Source organism: Protopterus annectens, chromosome 13.part0, assembly GCF_019279795.1.
Source record: "Protopterus annectens isolate FY-2018-M chromosome 13.part0, PAN1.0, whole genome shotgun sequence".
NCBI lineage: Eukaryota > Metazoa > Chordata > Ceratodontiformes > Protopteridae > Protopterus > Protopterus annectens.
Window position 1 is genome coordinate 1,043,944,099 of NC_056747.1, and position 19,061 is coordinate 1,043,963,159.

Here is a 19,061-nt window from a genome sequence, read left to right on the forward strand (position 1 = left end):
GTGGTATGGAAAAGGCGACATAAGTGAAATATTGGCCTTGTGACTTAAGCAGCAGGGCACTCAAGGCTAAGGTCACCTCTGGAGTAAAAAGTCTGTCTTGAACAAAAGGAAGCAGGGCCAGGTTATTCTGCTAAGCTTCTCTGCTTGTTATAAAATGATGTAACCTTAAATTAATCTGTATGCTATATGCCATATCATGTTGAAACTGAATTATTTTCTGAAACATAGATGCAAAAGATGAAAAGACTGCCTAGAGATATTTAGGTAGTGATTGATGTATTTTGGTCAAAGCATTTGCTCATTTTTTTGTTGTTGTTGTTGTTTCAATCAGGTGAAAAGCGCCACTGCATGGACCTCTCATACAGTTCCAGCTTTATGTATGAGAAGGAAGCTGAAATAATGCAAAGTAGAATGATGGACCAGGCCTTAAGCAATGCAATCACTTACCTCACACCAGAAGCACTGCGACCTCTAGTGCAAACTACATCAGCTACCACATCAGAAATGCTACCTGTCATCAGCAGTCTGTACCCTATAGCACTTACCCGCTCTGCTGAAATTCCAAATGGGCATGTGCAGCCAGTGAATGGTACTACTCCCCACCTCAAGTCTAAACGCCATTCTTCAGAAAGGGGGCCTTCCCCAAACAACAGTGGACCTGATTCTACAGACACTGAAAGCAATCATGAGGACCGGGTTAACAGCTACCAGCAGAAACACCTGATCTTAGCTCAGACACACAATGGGTTGCACCCCATGAAAGAAATGCCAAGGCCTTATGACTTTATCAAGACACCCTCTGTTCCCTCTCGTGATGCCTTTAAAGTGATCAGCAGGGAAGGAGAGTTGATGGGGGTGTACAAGTGTGACCACTGCCGTGTGTTGTTCTTGGACTACGTGATGTACACTATTCACATGGGTTGTCATGGTTTCCGTGATCCATTTGAGTGCAATGTGTGTGGTTACAGGAGTCACGACAGATATGAATTCTCATCTCACATAGCCAGAGGAGAACATAGAGCTTCTATGAAGTGAACCATGTGACCAGAAGGCTAACTATCCTACTGTCAAATCCTATTGTAACTATATGTATTTATGTGTGTGTGTGTGTGTGTGTGTGTGTGTGTGTGTGTGTGTGTGTGTGTGTGTGTGTGTGTCTAATATATATACATATACATATAAATATATGTGTGTGTGTGTGTGTGTGTGTGTGTGTGTGTGTGTGTGTATATATATATATATATATATATATATATGTATGTATGTATATACATACAAACATACACACACATACACACAGACATATATATATATATATATATATATATATATATATATATATATATATAAATATAACAAAACAGGCACACACACTAATGTGTATATATATATATATATATATATATATATATATATATATATATACATACATATATATATTTACATCATTTTATCTCTGAAACAAATGCTAAACATTTGGTATGCTGATATTAATATTGGTATCTTCACAGAACTGATATATTGGCAATAGACAACGTTGTACATAAAAACACTTTCTAAGAAATCTGTATGTGTGTAGTAACTATGATGTGAATAATGAATTATACCTGAAATTGTTTGGCTTTTTGAATATGTAAGTTTACTAGTAAAATTCTGAATGGATTTAATCAAACTGAATCTGTTTATCTGTTCTTACCTGCAGTTTCCAAAAAGACCACCCTTCCTGGTCATAAATGACTTAATATTTTGCAGTAACATGCACTCCAAAGTCTTTTGATAATGTAAACTTCTTGCTTGTTTTATTTTAAATTGTCATGTAAAAACTGCCATTTAGCATTAGATGTTTTATCAATTATGTGAAATAATTTAAACATTTTTTCATAGTATATAATATTGATATATAATGCTACGCTGCGACGACATCTTGTTTAACTGGAGCTTAAATGAAAAAAAAATGTGTTATTGCTTTCTGTGTTGATAAATGTGATATTTTCCACATTATTTAAGTTAGTCTTAGTTCTCTATAATAATAGCAATAATTGATAGCACAGGTATAAATACCTTTATAATAATTAACACTTGTTTTTATATTTCCTAAACAAAATAAAACTGTTTTCAATCTCCAACAAAATCATATGTGCCTAAAGATATAGTTGCAGTCTAAATTAATTCTGGATGGAAAACTGTTTTAGCATGCTTGTCCACAGTACGTATTACTAGAAAAGAAGAAAAAGATAACCTTCTTCAGTTGTATAGGCATATACATTTATTATATAAGTGTGTTCATCCATTGCACTAGCAAAGTTATCTTGTGATTTACTGGCATGCTGCCTTCGTTTTCTTTCCCAGTGGGCGAGTTAATCATTATATTCAGAATTCTGAAGCAAATCTTCTGCTAAAATTACTATGAAATTAATATTATTGAGTACAAAAGCATATTCATGCCTTTCTATGCCCTGCAAACAAACCTAATTAAATAAATAAATAAGATTCTAAATACTTAGCTAAGAAAAGGTGTGACCGTGGAAATAGAATGTAAACTAAAACAAAACACTTCAGTTTTAGAAAGATGATATGAAATTCCAATGATTTTTTTGGTGAGTCTTTGTGAAAAGTTATAGCATTTAATAGAAAATCCGTTTTTGCAGAGCTTAGCCTAACAAATGCTGCTAGGAGTCTGTAATTTATTGTTTTTATTTATTTAACATTTGTTTACCAGGATAGTCCGACTGGACAACTGGTGTCCATTTTTAACGGAGTCCTGAGGAGAAATGCTTCACAAAGTTATAGAGTAGTAAGTAAAAAACATGATAAAGATAGTATTTAACAAAGTTTAACAAAAGTTTAAGATAACATGTTATAGTAAGGTTAACAGTTAAAGAAAACAAGGTTGTAGAAGAATTATATGATCACAGCACATTTGTAGAGTGAGAATAAGTATAGCATATGTACAATTGACTTCATAGTAAGCCCAAATTTAAAAGATATTTACATTATTTACAATTAGCATAGGTAGAGCAGAATGTCAGTGAAACAGTGCTCATCAGAGTCAGCAATTACTATTAGCCTACAGTGGGGCGAGGGGTTAGGGTGGATCATTACAGTTACATATGTGGTTGTCATAAAGGTGTGATTTAAAAAGGTTTTTGAAGGTGGTAGTGTGGTTTTGTAACCTGCGGTCTGGGGGCAGGGCATTCCAATGTTTTTGCAACCTCATAAGGAAATAGAGATTCCCCTGACCTGTTTTTACATGGAATGACTTCTATCAGTTCTTTGTTACTGTATAATAGTTTCCTATTGGAGCTGTAGAAGTTTAGGAAGCATGTAAGGAGAGGAGGTTTATCAGGGTGGTATAGTACTGGATGGGCTATGTTGAGCTGGTGGAAGCATAGTAAGTTGGGAAATTCCAGCCAATGTAGTTTATATAAGGATTGGCAGTGGTGAGAGCATGATTTAGCATTGACTGCAAATCTAGCTATTTTGTTGTAGCATATTGAAAGTTTGTTCAGGTTGGCTTTCTTTAGATTTGTTAGCACTGGGAAGACATAGAGCAGTGTTGATAAGAGATGAGTTCTGGCTATGGCAGTTCAGGATTCAGAGCTTAAGAACTTGTTGCTGTGAAGGAGGCATCCCAGCTGTCATGCCTGCAGTAAAAGCACTGCTGAGAAGATTTAGTACTCTCAATTGTATTGGCTATTGAAACGTAGAATGAAGTTGGGAAAGCATTAATTATTTTATGAGAAATAAAGCTTGGCTAGATTAATGTCTTGAAAATTTGCCAGTTTATGGGGGAGGGTATTCAAAGGAGAACCATTGGTTTTGTGACAGGTTTAAAGGTTTGTAGGATATCACTGTGTATTTTCAATACACAGCCTCCCTACTGTGAGTCCTGCAATTACAAAATTACAAAAATAAGTATGAAAATACAGGGAAAGACTGAATGTCAAACAACGCTACAATCCTTTAAAGTTGTTTTTGCAGCCGGGCAAGCTCCAACTTATATAAACCTGTTCTGAGACCTGGTATATTAATTCTACATTTTCACTCTTTCAGTTGCGCTGTTCCGGTATTTGCAGTAATTAGTTTTGGAATATCAGTTACCCATTACATATCTTCTAGTCAGAACTATTAAAAATATTTTAGCATAAAAAATCTAATTCTGTATGATTGACTTTTCTGCACAGAATGCATGGATAACTAAAATAAATATACCAAAGCACTGAGTTATTAAGGGTCTTCTGGAAAATAGAGAGTGCTGTAAGTATTCATTTCACACAAAAGGAGCGGAGAAGATTGCATTTTTATGCCAGTGTAACCTCAGATGTAATATTATCATTTTACTGAACCCAATGCAAAGCCTTCTCCAAGAAAATGTGCTTTTCAGTACCTACTAGGAGGATTGAAATGCAGTGTATTACGGTAGTTAGGGAATCAGGTTTGACACAAACATTCCTTCTGGTATGCAATCTATTGGCTGGGTGTATGTGTACTGTCTTAACCATTATGGCATGTTTTTAAACCATTTGTATCACATACAATAAAAAGTCACACAGATACACTACTAAAAAATCCTTAAACCAGGTATTTATTCTGTAATGATATGTACCAAATACTAATGGTTTAGCTTATTCAGCTGCGTTAGCACTTAAAACAATATTGGAAGCTAATACCTTCCAACTCATCAGTCACTTCAATGTACATAGAATCATGGCTACATTAGTTTCACTATCAGTAACATCCACCACCAGTTTTAAAATTCACATGGTATAAGACATTCTTAAGTGCTTTCTCGCACTTTGAGAGTTTAATAATTACTCCAATCACAGTAACAAAACACTTTTGTCAAAATTAACCATGGTAATTGACTATTTAATCAGATGATTCAATGTAATAACAATTTAATAAATATTCAATAGTATAAAGTAATGATGACATAGACCAACCTCCTTCGTAGAAAATGCACCTAACTCAGTTCAACCCATGACTGAAGAAATGTTAATATTGGCTCCCTTTTGAAATGATCGAGCTTGGATCGCCTGGCAAAGTCCCAAAATATGGAAAAAAGAACAAAAGTATAGGAGAAAAGGGAATATTGCTCTTCTCCTTTAAACTTCTTTTAACTAGGGTCGTGAACTTTGTCAAGCTAGAGAAATCATGTCAGCCATTAACTATCATGTCAAACATCGTAATCTCATAAACCTGTTGCTCCTTCCCAGCATACGCTCTTTCAATCAGATGGAAAACCTTTCTCCACTACAGTTCTGGCCATCATTATAACAGAATATTTCTTTTTATTAAATAATCCAACCCACTTAGCAAAATTTCCAACATTCCTTGCACTACAAAAATAAACGTCCTTATCTCCAAACATCCCTTTTGCAATCTATCGATTTCAGGCGCAGGTTTATAAGTGATAACTAAGCCTAGCCATGCTTTCTAAATGTATCTGACCGGTTTTGATACCCTATGGTTATTTTAAGGGGTATATATAAGCTTGGACATGGGTGGTCAAGCATTTACAGGCTGCTTCTGTCTAACAGAATCATGGATGCCAGACCAGGGGTTATTTTCTTTCTCCCCAGCAATAGGTCCAAGTTATGCTTGAACTGGGTTAGGGAAGAACTCTGCTTCACGTGGATGGGAAGCTTGGTCCAGAGAAGGGCTAGTCTCTGAGATGGTCCCTCCTCTGTGTCCTATTTATGTTGCAGATGAAGTTTACATCCCTACATTGAGTAATTCTGATGCTATTTGTTTTGCAGATATACAACAGGTCCATCAGAGTGACATCAGAGGATGTTTTGCTGGCCAAGCATAGATCAGTCTTTAGGATACCAAGTACAGACATAGGGCTTTGAGGTGGTCTGTATAAGACATGTTGTTTATGTCCTGTATTCTTTTTGTGAGGAACTTCTGTGGGTACTCCATTTGTTGCATATACCTGGTCAGATGCATACTGATGGGGACATTCTACATAATCATTTGTCTGATTAGGGTTGAATATAGAGGAACAATGACATCCTTGAATGTAGATGACATACCCTTTTTAATCTGTGCAACACAGAATTATTTCCTTACTACTGTAGACAGGTGACTGTCAAAGGCCAGGTTACTCTTTACCTGCATTCCCAAATCCATGATCACTGTGTCTACTCTTAGGGGTTTGTTATTAATGTGATACTTTACAGGAGTAGCCATCTTCCCAACAGATACCACTGTTTTTTTTTGGCAATGGGTTTTAGACAGTGTATCTGGCAGCAGTTATTGTCAGACCTTCTTGGAGAGTTTTTGTGTTTTGGGGGATTCTATGACTGCACCTACTTGGCAATCATCTACACACTTGGTCAGCCAGAGGCCCTTAATGTTGGCCCTGACTTATGAGAAGTAGATGTCAAAAAGGAGCAGCCCCAGCACCAAACCCTGAGGTATTCTACTAGTGACTGGCCTTTTTGCAGAGGTAGAATCACCTGTCCTAACTTCTTGGTCCAATCTTTAAGCCAGCTGGCTATCCAGTGGGTGCTGTAGGGGGTTATAACTAATTTCATGAGTTTGTCTACAATGCCCGATTGGATGTAGTGTGAAATGCTTTGGCCAGGTCATGGTGGGCAGTATACACCATTCTGTCCTCATCCATTCTTTGGTGACCTGCTTGAAGAAGTCTACCAGGCTGAGTAGGCATGACCTGCCCTTGACAGTTCCAAACTGGGATGAATCCAGTGTCAGAAGATTTCCTATGTCATTGTCTATTATTTCTCTGATAATCCTTTCCATGGCTTTGCATATGAGATTAGTCAGAATTTTGGTTCTGTAGTAAACCAGGTCTGTAGATGGCCCACCCTTGTGCAGGGGGGTGACAGTGTCAGTCTTCCATTCACACATAACCTGTCTGGCAACCTTAGTTAAGTAGTGATTCTAGTAGTCCTGATAGGTTGTGTTTCATTCTATTAAGGAGGCATCCTGGGATATTATCATGTCCCCTTGATGCAGAGATCTTGGCCTTGGATAGTGCAGTGAGGACCAGCTGCTAGTAATAGCTGGGGGAGTAATGGCTGAGTGTATTTCCTGAGGGCAGTCTAGGGGGAAAGGGTTAAAATTGGAGCTAAATTTGTCAGCCAGTAGATTTGCAATATTTCCTGTCTCAATTTATATGGCTCGTTACAATTAGTTCAGCACATTGTTGTGTATTGCCTTTGAGGTTGCAGACATAGCTGAAGACTGTCTTGGCCTCTGAGGGTATACTTACCTCAAATTTGGCTTTGATATACATGATTTGCTCCCTGGATTATAGGTTCATAGGTTCATAGGTTTATACTAGGCTATCTGCCCTAAGGCATTTATTGACACAGAGATGATTCCATCCACAGGTCAAGATTTTTCTTGAACAGAGCCTCCAGCACATCCTATTTATATCCATGCTAGTGGTTTTGGTGGATTTGGATTTTTTGAGGTGGAGCATGTCCATTAATTTAGGGTTGGACATGGCCTTGTAGAGCTGGAGTTTCTTCAATCTGGCAGCATATGGCAGATTTTGGAGTCCCTTTATCCTTTTGGTGAGGAACTTTTGGGGTCTCTCCAATTGCTGCAGATGTCGGGTGAGATACATGGGAACAATGACCTCACTAGATCTGGATGTGAATCCTTCATGATCAGGTGGGCAATGTAGAAGGTCTTTCTAACCACTTTAGCAACGTGAGTGTCAAAAGAAAGGCCACTGTCAACCTGGGTCCCCAGGTCCCTGATAACCTCTTCTGTGCTTAGTGGATTGCCACCTATATGGTAGCTTGGGGTTACCTTGTTTTGCTATCTGCTTCCGTGAGTCCCTTCTGGGATATCCATGTCCATGTTGGCCTGTACTTCTAAGAAGTAGATGTGCAACTCTAACCCTGTGGGTTCTGTCCTTAAGCCAGTTTGCAACCCATCTTGTGACATATGGGTTTACATTTAGGCTGGTATTCAGATTGATGAAGGAGATTTTTCCTTGTTGAGTATTCCACTTCTTAATTTTTGCCATGATTTTCTTCCTTTTGTTATACACGCTACTGATTTTGGGATTCCACCAGGAGGACTTTTTGTTCTACTTTGCCCTGGGCTTATTCCATGTAGGTGCAGCAGTCTCTATGCAGCCATTAACATAATTGTACAGGGTTTTTTTATGAATGATTCTGCATAGACAGCAGTGTTCTCAGAGTTTGGGATGGGGGCTTGAAATTTTGCTAGGATGTCATTTCAAAGTAGGAAATTTGCCTTGGAATAATTCCTAAAAATTCCAGTGTTAGCCAAAGTCCTGGGATTTATCTTTACTTCAAAAGATACAGCTCTGTGATTTGATCTAATCACATGGTGGGGTGGGCTGCAACATTCTGTCATGCTTGAGTGGACCAGTTCAAGGATGTTAGAACTTCTGTGGGGGTATGGACTAGCTGGTTCAGGGTGTTTGTGTTCACAAAGTACAGGAATCTCTGGGTCTGAATGTTTGGGGTCATGTATGAATCGTAGATTGTAGTGGCATAGTTAAAGTTGCCCATAAATATGGTGTTGGATTGAATAAGGAGTGTCTCCAGTACATTTAAGTATGGGTTATGGGATTCGTAGATAATATAGAGTGACCTATAGTTTGCAAGCATATGGTAAGGGGCTTTACTAATACTCATTTGTATGTGGAAAAGTTAAAGTTCATCATAATGTTTGATAAGCTTTATAGTGTGCTTCTTTTTGGTGCCAATTGAGATGCCTTCACCTTTTACCCCTTCCTGTGTAGTAGCTGATTTAAATGTGTGGAAGGCATTATAGCCCTGAACTGCAAGGGTGTGTGGCTTTAAACTATGTGTCAGTAACTACACAGATGTCTATATTATCAAAGGTGAGGAGAGATTGCAGGAAGTAGAGTTTCTTGTTTAGACTCCTGGCATTGAACAGTAATACAGTTAGATTTACTTGGGTTGATTTTGCTCTGCTTCAAGTTTTATCAAGTTATCAATGCCTAAAGGGCACTATAGGTGTGGACAAGGTTTTAACAAATATTTGTAAGACTAGAGGAGACAGCTGCAGATCATTCCTGGAAAAGAAGTATGGTCTGTCAACCATATCCTTCCAGGCTGACAAATATTGTACTCACTTTCAATGACTCCATAAATTAAGCCAGTTATTATCTTGTTTTCATGTTGTGATATCATCATGGAGAAGGTTGAATGCTACCCAGTGCTATGCTCATACGGCTTGGGACACATAGTCAAAGAGCTCTATCGTGTCTTTCTTCATATAGCCAGGGAAGGCAAATCTCAGGTTGTTTATACCCCATGAACTATGCTTGAGTCATACTAGTACTTACATTAAAGAAAGCAATTTATTTATTAAATTGGTATCAAGTTCTTCAAAAAAAAAAAAAGAGAGAGAGAGAAAAAATATACCTTCATAGTAAAGCAAAACATAAAATAAATAAATAAATACTATAAATAAATAAATAAATAAATAAATATACATTATACAAAGTGTTTAATACATCAGTTCCCTAGCCCAGTGCACCTTGCCATGTACACATATCATTTTAACCAGAATTTCTGGCTTTGTGCAATCCATCACTCAGTATTATTTATGTGCATGAGCCGATCTTCTAAGTAGATTAGTTAATGAGCATGATAACCAACCACTAGTACTGGCTGGTTGTAGAGGAAGCCAAAACCATGTCAGTGTGCATTCTTTTCATAAAATGCAATGCCCTTCAACCCAATGTGCAAGACAAAAGAGAGGTTTCAAAAATAAGGCGTATCAGCCTTGTATGCTTCCCAGCTTTCCAAATATTCTCATGTTAATCTTATGATATGATATTTCGGGTCTATGTCAGAGCAATGAAAAATCAAACTATCGTACGCTCACATGAGCGAATAATCAGGAACTCAAAATCGCTATTGCGGGAGGCTGTGCCCCCCACACCCCCTGCTAAATATATATTCCTACTCCGAGATCGCACTATAGTGAGGAAAGGACAAATATGACGATCTTCACTGTACTGTAATCCCAAAAAATCAATATTGAATTCCTGATTTTTTTTGCTCATTTGAGCGCTCAACATTTTGCGTTTTCGTCGTTCCAAAGTAAACCCGATATTTCAGCCTAACCTGATTTGTCCCTTGGTGCTTCATTCTCTTGCAGCAGATATAGCATACAATACTCTAGGCTACCCTGTTGGAAATCAGTCACAGAAATATTCCTGTGTTCTGTTTAGTTTGCGCAAAAGTTTGGAAGAGCTGTGAAAGAAGAATATATAGATCAGCATAAGATATCTTCTTTCACAATCAGTACCTCCTGTATTAACTGCAGACAATTCTCAAAGCTTAAAGGGATCAGACAGTGGTTTTGTACTGGATGCTTCCTATGGTCACTGAACCAATCTAAACTGGAATACATTGCCATAAAAAACTAAAACACACTCATTATACTCTAAATTCTCCAATATGATATCAGCAGGTAGCTTAGCAACCCAGTTGCTTCAAATAGTCTACCAAACCATATTCTAAGAATAATTAAGTGCTCACAAAAGCTTAAATGATTTGCAATGGCTAGGGCCAGTCAGTATCCAGATACAGCTTAGGTTATTTATCATGAACGCAGCTATACTCCTTCAAAGTCTTGATGGTTACAATTGCCAGAATACTGATCCGTGAAGTCTGGTTTTGAATATTAGTTGCAGCGTAGCTTCTTTAGTCTGGCAAATAGCACAGAGGATTAAGGCTACAAGCTACTCCCAATAGTCAAGGGTTTGATTCCCTCAGCATTCATTGTCTGCTATGTGACCTTTAGCAAATCATTTAACCAGACAGTGCTTTGGGGAAATTGGGAAATTAGGTTACATTTCAGTGATCTCCTGAAGTCAAGCAGTTATCTATCTGTGAGCATACAATAATACATACTAAACTCCTAGCAACATTAAAACAGTCAGATAAAGCATAGGACTGTGATGCTGTTATTGTTTAAAATGTCACTAACTACTACTTTGAAATAAGACTCCAGTATGAGTAAAGAGAACTGTAAAAAGATGATTTAAAATCAGAAATGAAATGGGATTTTTCTTTTTTTTAATTTTATTTGTGAAGATTTCTGGTTACTGAATTCTCATTACTGTGTAATTCTCTCATGATGACAACATATTTCTATGACAACATAACACTGCCAATGAGAAAGATTAAACTGCAACAGATGCAGATTAAGGGGAGAACATTTTGTAATAAAAAATATTATACCTTCTTAAAATGGACATCTTTGAATGATTTGCATAATATTTTGTGCAGTTGAGTCATGTTATTAATGTCACTTGTCTACTTAAACCGGTTTAGGGTGTGTTGTGTTGTCCACCTCAGTAGTGTTTAGCTAATAAGTGTAGGAACTAGGAAATTTAATTTTGTTCTTAAGCATCACAGCATTCCTTCCAATTAACACTATGTGCAAAATTATAAAGAAGCAGCTCTTATAAAGGAGGTTTAGTATATTTACCCCTTCAATAACTGCAACCAGCCCTGTTGTATTAAAGCCAAACCCTTGGGAGAACACAGTAGCATGGGTCTTGCAGAAATAACTACAGCTGGCTTTTTGTCCATTTCTTTTTCAGCTTAGGTTTATGCACAGTGCTGCACAAAGAGATCATATGTTTTTTTAATATGTGTATAACATGAAAATGGTGTGACTTGTCTGCAATAAATATGTCAGCTCAGCCTTCTTTCACAAACTTGTTTTTAAGCATCTTGGTCTAGTGACAGATTCTATCACACCACCCTGTCTCATGTGGTCTGGAAACATAAGCCTGGGCATAACAACCTGACACAGTGATAAAAAAAGTAAAAATCAGTTACAGCAACACCCTTGACAAGTTTCCTTCTTTTAATTCTATGGTATGGCAGTCTCAGCTTTTGTCATTTATTATTCTCTTATAATCAATAACATGCATCTGGCTATTTCTTGAAGCAATATGCAATATTTGAGCTACTAAATATATTGTCAGAACCCAGCTTTTCAACAGTTTTATTTCTAAATCTTTGTAAGTAACTTTTACAGGTCCAACTGTTGATGTAGCAGTACTATTTCAGAACTGTGAAAATAACTTTTTGTGGTATTTTTGAGTTGTGACATTTAATGCACTAGATTAATAAAATCTGTGAATTATTTACTAAGAGAGTCCTGCTTGTACTTGTGACATGTATCAGTCTATTTGTATATGTATTTTTGTAATGTATTTCAGCATTCCACATATGCAACACATTCATCCACTTAGTTTTATGCTAACTATAATACAATTAATAGTAAATCTGTTTAGAATTTAAATATTTTTTTTATAGAATAAACAAAGTATAGTTGTGTAAGTGAACTTACCATAACCGTATATATTCAAATGATTGCTGCTGCAATAGCCTTAACTAGATGAGTTATAACATGCCAAGGATATAACAACCAGCCAGCTTCCAAAGCTTCAGGGAAACTTCCCCATGCCCAAACCATCTGGCAGGTCAAGCTAAGCTGACTAAAAGACGAGTTTGGACACAAAGCCCTTCAGAGCTTTCCTGCCAACAGGGGAAGGCTGAGCCTTGAAAGGACAATGCTAGGAAAAACAAGAAAAATACACCCTGGCATAAACAACCCACCAAAAAACAAGGTGGTAGAGGAAGAGCCTGACTACTGCAGCAGAGATCATTCAAACATATGCTGTTATGGTAAGTTTACTTACACAATGTTCATCATATTGATCACTGCTGCAGTAGCCCTAGCTTGCTACCCTTGGGAAGTGGAAGGTGAACAGTCCAGGAGCCCTTGGAGGATGGTCCTTGCAAAGCTTGATCTAAACCTAGAAAAGGAATCAACCTTATACTTCTTTGTAAAAGTATATACAGATGACCAAGTTGCAGCTTCTAGACTACTTCTAGAATCCTTCCTGAAAAGCCATAAATGAAGCCAAGGCCCTGGTACAGTCAACCATAAACTCACCTGGAATCATTTTGTTGTGGTGAGTATAACAAAAAAGTGATAGACTTATTAGACAAACATTTGGAAATATTCAGTTTAGGCACAGGTTGTCCCTACTTTTTACCTTCACAAGAAGTGTACAATTGACCCGAAGATCAGAAAGATTTAGTTCTGTCAAGATAGTGCCTGAGTTGTCTATGAAAATCAAAGATACGGACTATTCTTTCTCCCTCATTTTGGGTTAAGGAAAGAAAATAGAGAGCTGAATAGTTCGATTTAAAGTAAACTAGAATATCTCCCTCGGCATAAAAAGGTTCATTCTCAAAGAAACCCTATCCTTGTGGAAAATGAGATATGGTTGACTCACCATCAGAGCTTGCAACTCAGATACCCTTCTTGCAATCAGTAAAACTGTTTTCCATGTTAAGAACCTCGTCAGCTAGGTTAGCTGGTTCAAATGAAGCAAGTGTTAGCTTCTCTAATGCAAAATTAAGCTCACCAAGGAATGGCCACTAGTTTTCTTGGCAGCCTCTTATGCAAAACCCCTTTCAAAAACATGTTGAGATGAGAATGCATTGAAAAAAGGGGAATCCATGGGCAGATATGCTGAAATGGCTGATAAATGAACCTTGACAGAGGAGTAAGAAAGGCCATAAGATAGTAATTGACACAAATATGGTAAAACCAGAGAACAACTAGCTCTGAATTGATACTAGTTATGTTGCTTGCACTGACTACAAAACTTTTTCAATTTGCTAATATGTGATTTTGTAGTAGCAGGATTTCTTGCCTCAGGTATGCCTACTGTATGTCCTCAGTGAACAGGTACTTAAATGGAATTAAGACCTTATCATCCAGACAGTCAATTGAAATTGATTGATGTTGACGTTATCAAATACCCTTGTTGTTATTGTGTGAGTATATCCAGTATGTAAGAAAGCTTGTGGCATTTGTCCCTGGCCGTTTCCAAAATAAGGAAGAATCAAGGCCTGGGGCCAGAAGGAAATCACAACAATGATCGTATGGGATTCCTTCTGAATTATTTTATTTAACATTTGTTAACTAGGAAAGTCCAACGTGGAACAAAGTCAATTTTCAGTAGATGCCCTGGGGAGAAATGCTCCAGGCGCATGTCTTTGTAATGGGGAGGAAGCCGTAGCACCCAGAAGAAACCCACACAAATGCAGAGAGGACATGCAGACTCCACACAGAAGGCACCCAGCCATGAATCAAACCAGAGAACCTCTTGCTGTGAAGTGACAATGCTATTGCTGCACCACTGCACCGTCTAGTGTCTGAATCTTCAAAAGTACTCTGGATATTAGTAGAAAGGGTAGAAAAGCACACAGGGACATTCGTGTCTAAGGAAAAGAAAAGGCACCTGTCTTCCAGACCTTCTTGCATAGAGTTCTGGAGCAGAATCTTGCCAGCTGATTGTTCAGGAAGGAGAAAAGAGGTCTACTTGAGGAACTCTGCATTGATGGATCAAATCTTTGAAGCTCCCCCAAGTTTCCATTTTGAGGTGATGTTCTTGCTCTTCTTAGCTTGTCTGCTATGCAGTTTTGCTGTGACAGAATGTAGGATGCCTGTAGATTCTGCTGTGAAGCTACATCCCAAGCTAACATGGCTAGTCTGTGTAAGAGGTATGCCCTGGTTCCCCATTGCTTGTTGATGAACTACATGACTGTGGCATTGTGCATAACAACTTGAAGAGGTCCCGGGGACCAAAGATGATTCAGAAAGTTGAGTGCCTTGATCAGGGCAAGCATCTCTTTCATATTAATATGCTTGTGTCTGTCTTTGTTATCTCACACACCTTGCACTTTTATCCCTCCTGAAACTGCTCCCCAAACAAAGTAAGATATTTGTGGTGACTGCTTTGGAACATGGTGGGAGAAGGGAAAGCCTGGATTTAGGGATATCTGTTGTCTCCACCAAGTGATTTTCCTTCAGACAAGCCCTGGTAATAGAATCTGAAAAGCAAATGGCTGTTGGTGTTGGAACCAAGGAGAATTCAGATAACTGCTGTATCTTTCTCATGTGGAGTTTTGGCAGGGGTATTATGAGAATCATAGAAGGCTTAAGACCAAAAACCATTAGGTATTCCCTCACAGTGACTGAAGTCTGAGTGAAAAATTCTAGAAAAAGATATATATAGATATTTTTTGTTTCCTATGTAAGAAAAATTCTTTGAACTGTGGTGTCTAGCTGACATCCCAGAAACACAATCCTGTGAAAGAAGTTAAGAAAGAATGTTTTCTTGGAATCCCAGCTTGTGTAAGAGATCTCTTATCCAAGACAGAGATTCCTGATACTTTGAAAAGACTCTGCAAAGACAAGCAAGTCATCTAAATATGGAAAAAGGTGGATTCCCTGTAGCCTGCAATGAGCTGTAACTGGAGCTGGACACTTTGTGAACAAACTTGGTGCAGTGAATAGTCCAAAGGGTAAGGCAGAGAACTTATAACATTTTTCAGGCACACAAAATTTTTAGAACCAGCTGAAGTCTGAATGATCATAAGCATCTTTTAAATCTAATGTTACAAAGAAACTTGAATGAGGAAGAAGCAGTGACAGGTTGTGAACTGACATTATTTTGACTATGGGTACTATCACATATACGTTTAGGAAAGAAAGATCCAGAAATGGTCTCCAAGCATTTTATTTCTTTGGCACTAAAAACATCATTGAATAAACTGCATTCCCACCTGGGAAGGGGGAGTTGGTTATTTGTATTCCAGGAACATCATGTCATGAAGGAGAGGTAAAAACAAGAGTCTGGTCTAGAGGATGAGGAATTACCCCCTGGAAAGGAGGAATTTCTTCCCACTGCCATCTGTAACCTTGATGAACAGTCTTCAGAACCCAGTTGTCTGAAACTGTCTGTTGCTAAAGAGAAAAGCAGAGATTCAGACTTTCTGAAAGAAAAAAAAAAGGCCACCAGGGTGGGATGGAGTGTACAAGTCTGTTAAAAAGTCATTCTGATGTATTGGACTGTCCTTGGTTTGAGAGTTTTCAGAATTCTTTTTGGAACCCCCTTGCCATTTCTTCTTTAATGTCTCTTAATCTGTATTTTGTTGAGACTATTTATTTTGTTTCTTACCAGAACTGTAAGAGGAGTTAATGCACTTGAAAGACTTGTAAAAGGACGGTTAAAAATCATAGAGATTCCCTGTGCCAACTTACACCTTCCATCGCACTTTTTGTTCACTTCTTCAGTAGATTGGATAAAAACTAAATCTCTATCTAAAGCAGAATGTTAAATATCATTAACATCATCTGGGAGTTTCTGAGAATAGTACCAGTCATATACACACTGTAAACAATGAATAGTGACTTCAACAATAAAAGAAATTCTCCAGTGTAACAGATGCAACAGGTATCACACTTTGGTGCAGAAGGGGTTTACCTTCATATAGTCGAAAGCACATCCTGTGAATGTGCAAATATGTGAACCATTTCCATGATGTCTGTCCCACTGACTTCCTTAAAGTTCAAAAAAACAGTGAACGTTGAGATTTCCAATTGCTCCACAGCTGAAACAAATGCTACCATGGGTCAAAAAGGGGGCCAGATTTTGTTGTTTGGAACATTGTTGTTCGCAGTTTTGTGAAGCTGGAGTTTGCAGTTTGAGGAAGCTGTTTCGAGGATGTGGCTGTCGGCATTATGAAGGTAAACCTCCAGAAGGCTGTGGGTTATACTCTATTACTTATCATTTTACTTAGAACATCTTCATTATTATTCTACCATCACTGGCTCCCATTCCCTCCACAAAGATAATTTGATTTTTTGCAATATATCTGTCAAAAGCCAGTTCACAGTAAATACAATTTCATTCAGTCTTTCATTCCAAATAACCCATATTGCATGAAATAAATTCTCATCTACCCTTCTCACATATTCTTTCTTATTATTCTGATAATATACATACATAATCATATTCATATCTTTATGATTTATATCATTAATATTCTCAAAAAACTTTTTACACATAACGTTTTCCTGAGTTTCACCACTATTTTTAATTTCAAGAAACATGCACTGTTGTCACTTCCTCCCCACCAAATAAACACACTCAGCTTTCAGCTTTCTTTCTATAAGGCATATTCCCCTTTACTAGCAACTTATTTATTACTTGTCTCCATAGGAAACACATTGGTATCTTGGTATACCCCTTTCCTGTAATGGCTTTAATCACTTCTTCTGGCAAATTTTCCCATGGATTTACATAATAATGTTGTTTCATTACATTATTATATCACACCCTTCTATCTGTCTCTATATCATCATTTTTTATTTTCCATGTTAGTATTTTTCTTGATATTTTTTTTTCATTTACATATTCTTTTCTTGTTCTTATTCCCATCATCTCTCAGAATTTTTTATATGTATATGTAAACATTATCCCTATTCTATTCTCATTCTTTTCCTTTAACCTTGTTATAATATAATATAATATAATATAATATAATATAATATAATATAATATAATATAATATAATATATCATTTGTATCAAATACCCCCTCATCTTAACTCATATAGAACATGCCTCTTTTAAATAATTTAATCTTGAACCCCATATGAAAGAAAATACCTATTGCACAATTTCCTTTTCATATTTTTCTGGGATCATATCAACATTTCATATATATGGTATTATTGCCGTTAATACTGAATTCATCAGATAAACCTTTTTTCCTGAATGCTAATCTATACATTCTCCACAGAAGATATAGTTCTTTCATTTCTTATCAGACCTTCCCTTTGCATCACAACTACATTATGTTACCCAATTTTTATTCCTAGTCCAACATCAGGAAAACTCAGTGATAAACTGCACCGTCACAAAATACCCAACAGAATAAAAAACGAAAGACTGTAGTTTTTTATTCTGTTGGCAATTTTTATTCCTAACAAAAATACTTTATTATTTAAAGAATAAACAACTCTAGTTTTCAGCACATACCTAAACCTTTACTTTTATCTTTATTTTGGATCATTCCCATTTCCTTTAGACATCCATCCAGACCAACCAGTATTTCCCTCATCTATATTTTGTTCTAGCAACTAAAACTTTATCACATGTGAATGTCAAAACAACTAGAATCACCACCTCTTTCTTTAACACATATCTAGCATCCTTCATTTTATAAACTACTTCACTCACTATTGTATTCATTACCAGTGTAAACAATATTTCACTCATGGGGCATCGTCTTATACCATACTTCATGCATATTTCATTACTCAGCCACCCATTCACTAACACTAATTATTTTGATACACACTGTCTTAAATTCTATCACCTATTCCATACATTTCCATAACATTGAGCAAAACATCATTTACATTTGTATAAAATGTCTTGCTAAAATAACCTACCGTAATTTTTTATCCTCCCTATTACTTATAATATTATCCACAATTTCTCTCACAACCAACAAGAATTTTTGACATCCTTTCTCTTTTGTACTATATATATATATATATATATATATATATATATATATATTATATATACTTTCTTCCATAATATTTCTCATCCTTCCTTTGATTCTCCTCTGTATTATTCTCATAAAAATTTTGCAATTTGTGTTATTTAGTGTGATGGACTCCATTTTTATTTCATCATATTCCTTCCATGTAAACTCTAATATCCCACAACATAACTCTTTATAAACAAACCCTTCCCTTCAACCATTCATTCAGGATATTTACAAAATATTTTCTTTGTTAATCCATTAATTTCTTGTTCTTTCCATACCCTATATCATCTGGGCCTGATACTGAATCAATATTTACTTTCCTAAGGACTTCATCCAGTTCACTAATGGTAATTTATTTTTCAAATTCTTCTATAACTTGTTCGGGATTATTTTGCTTTCCATTCTGTCATATTTCCCATTTTCTTAGTCTTATAAATATTTTCCACATGCTGTATTATAATACTTACAATTTGCTTTTGTGTTTATTTTTACGTCTCCTGTTACATTTTTCATCTCTTTCGTTATACTAATATCATTCTTTACTTTTTACCCAAATATGCAGATACCATCTCCCTTTTTCCTTGTAAATAATCTATCTATCTAGACAGCAATGCCTTATTTTTTCTTG

The 19,061-nt window shown here is 36.7% G+C and overlaps 1 protein-coding gene across 3 annotated transcripts in view; it reads left to right on the forward strand.

Annotated features, from left to right (window-relative positions):
- IKZF3 (IKAROS family zinc finger 3) overlaps positions 1-1,106 on the forward strand; it is a 414,014-nt gene extending 412,908 nt beyond the window's left edge. For all 3 annotated transcript variants that reach the window (XM_044055471.1, XM_044055472.1, XM_044055473.1), the window contains one exon: positions 332-1,106. In XM_044055471.1, the coding sequence (XP_043911406.1) occupies positions 332-1,035 (704 nt within the window). In that variant the 3' untranslated portion in view covers positions 1,036-1,106. The remainder of the gene's footprint in view (positions 1-331) is intronic.
- The last annotated feature ends 17,955 nt before the right edge of the window (positions 1,107-19,061 follow it).